The sequence below is a fragment of the Oncorhynchus gorbuscha genome, linkage group LG03 (genome assembly GCF_021184085.1).
Source record: "Oncorhynchus gorbuscha isolate QuinsamMale2020 ecotype Even-year linkage group LG03, OgorEven_v1.0, whole genome shotgun sequence".
NCBI classification, from domain to species: domain Eukaryota; kingdom Metazoa; phylum Chordata; class Actinopteri; order Salmoniformes; family Salmonidae; genus Oncorhynchus; species Oncorhynchus gorbuscha.
In genome coordinates, this window is record NC_060175.1 from 108,512,667 (window position 1) to 108,517,666 (window position 5,000).

The 5,000-nt window shown below is 48.1% G+C and overlaps 1 protein-coding gene across 1 annotated transcript in view; it reads right to left on the minus strand.

Moving 5' to 3' along the window:
* The window catches only part of LOC124018249 (neural cell adhesion molecule L1.1-like), a 153,104-nt gene that overhangs the window by 111,336 nt on the left and 36,768 nt on the right, over nucleotides 1–5,000 (minus strand). Inside the window, 3 exon segments of the mRNA XM_046333517.1 lie at nucleotides 701–823; nucleotides 2,780–2,952; nucleotides 4,604–4,706. Of these exon segments, the coding sequence (XP_046189473.1) occupies nucleotides 701–823; nucleotides 2,780–2,952; nucleotides 4,604–4,706 (399 nt within the window).

Here is a 5,000-nt window from a genome sequence, read left to right on the forward strand (position 1 = left end):
CTCCACAATGACTCTGTACCAGTACCCCCTGTAGTAATAACCCACTGTTCCCCTGAACAAGGCAGTTAACCCACTGTTCCCCTGAACAAGGCAGTTAACCCACTGTTCCCCTGTTAACCCACTGTTCCCTGAACAAGACCCACTGTTAACCCACTGTTCCCCTGAACAAGGCAGTAATAACCCACTGTTCCCCTGGACAAGGCAGTTAACCCACTGTTCCCATGAACAAGGCAGTAATAATCCACTGTTCCCCTGAACAAGACAGTTAACCCACTGTTCCCCTGAACAAGGCAGTTAACCCACTGTTCCCCTGAACAAGACAGTTAACCCACTGTTCCCCTGAACAAGGCAGTTAACCCACTGTTCCCCTGAACAAGGCAGTAATAATCCACTGTTCCCCTGAACAAGGCAGTAATAACCCACTGTTCCCCTGAACAAGACAGTTAACCCACTGTTCCCCGGTAGGCCGTCATTGAAAATAAGAATTTGTTCTTAACTGACCTGCCTAGTAAAATAAAAACATTAAAAAAAATAAATGGCATTTTAACTTCTACAGGGCCTATAAAGTGCAGCATTTCTATTCTCACTATTGTGACCGATCAGATTAAATGGATGAACAAAATGGTGTTAGACTGCAATGCACAAATAGTTCACCAGACTGAGAAACAAACACCCGCACGCACAAACAGCCAGGGCTTACTCTTGTCCATCCAGTGTATGTGAGGGATGGTGGAGCTCCTGGGAGGGTTGCAGTGGAGAACAACACTAGCTCCTTCCTCTGCCGTTTTATGTGATCTCTTCTGCTTAGGGAGGGTCGGTGTCGCTGTAACACACATACCATCATCATCATCATCATCATCATCATCGTATTACACGTTACATTGAATCACATTGGCCAGCACCGCTAAAATACACACATTAATATCGGCTGGAAAGTGACAAAATAAAAATGAACGTTAGAATATTAACATGTTGCACTTTATTATATTTGACCCTGATTGGTGGGGTCTATATTTGACCCTGATTGGTGGGGTCTATATTTGACCCTGATTGGTGGGGTCTATATTTGACCCTGATTGGTGGGGTCTATATTTGACCCTGATTGGTGGGGTCTATATTTGACCCTGATTGGTGGGGTTTATATTTGACCCTGATTGGTGTGGTCTATATTTGACCCTGATTGGTGGGGTCTATATTTGACCCTGATTGGTGGGGTTTATATTTGACCCTGATTGGTGGGGTTTATATTTGACCCTGATTGGTGGGGTCTATATTTGACCCTGATTGGTGGGGTCTATATTTGACCCTATTTGATTTGACCCTGATTGGTGGGGTCTATATTTGACCCTGATTGGGGTCTATATTTGACCCTGTGTCTATATTTGACCCTGATTGGTGGGGTCTATATTTGACCCTGATTGGTGGGGTCTATATTTGACCCTGATTGGTGGGGTCTATATTTGACCCTGATTGGTGGGGTCTATATTTGACCCTGATTGGTGGGGTCTATATTTGACCCTGATTGGTGGGGTCTATATTTGACCCTGATTGGTGGGGTCTATATTTGACCCTGATTGACCCTGATTGGGTCTATATTTCTGGGGTCTATTTGACCCTGATTGGTGGGGTCTATATTTGACCCTGATTGTTGGGGTCTATATTTGACCCTGATTGGTGGGGTCTATATTTGACCCTGATTGGTGGGGTCTATGGGTTGGTGTCTGGGACACAGATTAAGGTTCGTCGCCGGCCTACTAGCTGCCACTGATTCTTTCCTCCCTCTCCTTATGTGTTTATTGATTACACCTGTTTTGAGTTGGTTGTATTAGTTGGGCTTATTAGTCAGCCTGGTTCTTTGTGCGGGATTGATCATTGTAACCCTGGTGTTTGTATTAGATGTACATGTTTGTGTATTTAGTGCTAGACTGTTTTCGTTTCCCTGTGTCTGGGACATTTGGTTTGAGCCCCCGTAGTGGGGGGACCGTAGTTCACCGTGTCTGGGGCATTTGGTTTGAGCCCCCGTAGTGGGGGGACCGTAGTTCACCCGTAGTGGGGGGACCGTAGTTCACCCGTAGTGGGGGGACCGTAGTTCACCGTGTCTGGGGCATTTGGGCATTTCTGGGGAATTTGGTTTGAGGTTCCAGACACGGTGAACTACGGGTCCCCCCCCACTACGGGTGCTCAAACCAAATGCCCCAGACACGGTGAACTACGGTCCCCCCACTACGGGGGCTCAAACCAAATGCCCCAGACACGGGGAACTACGGTTACCTTCAAAGGAGTCCCGTGACACTGGTGATCGTAAATTAGTTTGTAGACCAAACCATTCGGACGTTACAAACAGAAGTTGGCACATCGACGGTACAGACTTCAGTCGAGTCTCCTGACACACCGTTGTTCGGACACTACAGCCTTTTGGTGACTGATTGTAGGGAGGTCTCATGGTCTGACAAACACCGCTCTCACCCTTCACCTCTGACCACAGATGAGGAAGTGCGACACTGGCATATGCAGAGGATTGAGACAAATCCTCAATGTATTCTCCATAAAGTTAGTCCTACATTAAATATCCATTCTACAGATTCAGGATAGTCCTGGACTAAAAACAATATCCATTCAACGTGTGTGTGTGACAGAGCACAGACTCTCATTGCCATAGTGATGGCTGAGTGGCATCATGGCTAGGCTGTCTCTAGTTGATGGTTGTCAGGGGAATGACAGAACTACTGTCTAAGTACAGTCACACAAGAGAGGATGTGTTTGTGCGTGTGAGCCTCACATTCAGTGATGAGTTTGACGGTGTGTGTCATGGCTGTTCCCAGGGTGTTGTCGGCGTAGCAACGGTAGTGTCCTTGGTAATCGCTGAGCGGCTTGTCGCCATGGGCTGTGAAATTTCCAGAACCACTATGTCCCATCCAGTTCAACTTCTTACCATCCTTTACCCAGCGGAAACTAGAGGGGAGGAAGAAAGAGAGAGACAGAGAGGAGAGGGAGAGAGAGGAGAGAGAGAAGAGAGAGAGAGGGGGAGAGAGAGGAGAGAGAGAAGAGAGAGAGGGGGAGAGAGAGAGGAGAGAGAGAAGGGTGAGAGAGGGGAGAGAGAGAGAGAGAGAGAGAGAAGAGAGAGAGAAGAGTGAGAGAAGAGAGAGAGTGAGAGAGAGAGAGAGAGAGAGAGAGAGAGAGAGAGAGAGAGAAGAGAGAGAGAAGAGTGAGAGAGAGAAGAGAGAGAGAAGAGAGAGAGAGAGAGAGAGAGAGAGAGAGAGAGAGAGAGAGAGAGAAGAGAGAGAGAGAAGAGAGAGAGAGAGAGAAGAGAGAAGAGAGAGAGAGAAGAGAGAGATGGGAGTGACAGAAGGGGAGGTTAGAGATAAAGACATGAAGAGAGGAAACAGAGCAATCAGAGAAGACCACCAGTCCAGTTAATGATATAATTTCCTGTCTCCTATTATTATGATACCTCCTTTATCACCATGGCAATGGAACACTGGATCTCAGGGGGAAAGAATGGACACGCCAGCTGTTTCTCACACACACAGAGAGAACAGTAGGGTTTACCTGGGTGTGGGGATGCCAGTGGCCTCGCAGAGCAGCATGATATCGTTAATGGTAGGGTTTACCTGGGTGTGGGGATGCCAGTGGCCTTGCAGAGCAGCATGATATCGTTAATGGTAGGGTATACCTGGGTGTGGTGATGCCAGTGGCCTCGCAGAGCAGCATGATATCGTTAATGGTAGGGTTTACCTGGGTGTGGGGATGCCAGTGGCCTCGCAGAGCAGCATGATATCGTTAATGGTAGGGTTTACCTGGGTGTGGGGATGCCAGTGGCCTCGCAGAGCAGCATGATATCGTTAATGGTAGGGTATACCTGGGTGTGGGGATGCCAGTGGCCTCGCAGAGCAGCATGATATCGTTAATGGTAGGGTTTACCTGGGTGTGGGGATGCCAGTGGCCTCGCAGAGCAGCATGATATCGTTAATGGTAGGGTTTACCTGGGTGTGGGGATGCCAGTGGCCTCGCAGAGCAGCATGATATCGTTAATGGTAGGGTTTACCTGGGTGTGGGGATGCCAGTGGCCTCGCAGAGCAGCATGATATCGTTAATGATAGGGTTTACCTGGGTGTGGGGATGCCAGTGGCCTCGCAGAGCAGCATGATATCGTTAATGGTAGGGTTTACCTGGGTGTGGGGATGCCAGTGGCCTCGCAGAGCAGCATGATATCGTTAATGGTAGGGTTTACCTGGGTGTGGGGATGCCAGTGGCCTCGCAGAGCAGCATGATATCATTAATGGTAGGGTTTACCTGGGTGTGGGGATGCCAGTGGCCTCGCAGAGCAGCATGATATCATTAATGGTAGGGTTTACCTGGGTGTGGGGATGCCAGTGGCCTCGCAGAGCAGCATGATATCGTTAATGGTAGGGTTTACCTGGGTGTGGGGATGCCAGTGGCCTCGCAGAGCAGCATGATATCGTTAATGGTAGGGTTTACCTGGGTGTGGGGATGCCAGTGGCCTCGCAGAGCAGCATGATATCGTTAATGGTAGGGTTTACCTGGGTGTGGGGATGCCAGTGGCCTCGCAGAGCAGCATGATATTGTTAATGGTAGGGTTTACCTGGGTGTGGGGATGCCAGTGGCCTCGCAGAGCAGCATGATATCGTCTAATGAAAAGGCCGTTAAGGACTCAGGCATCTTTGTCAGAGTGGGAGGCTGTAACACTGGACATAAAGTAGACATTATATTAATAATTCATTATTACCACATTAACCATCTCTGTACACTACTCCTAACCACATTAACCATCTCTGTACACTACTCCTAACCACATGAACATGTTGTTACTAATCCTAACCACATTAACCATCTCTGGGGATACACTAGTCCTAACCACATTAACATGTTGTTACTATCCTAACCACATTAACCATGGCTGTGGGGACTCCTAACCACATTAACATGATATTGTTAACTCCTAACCACATTAACATGTTGTTACTACTCCTAACCACATG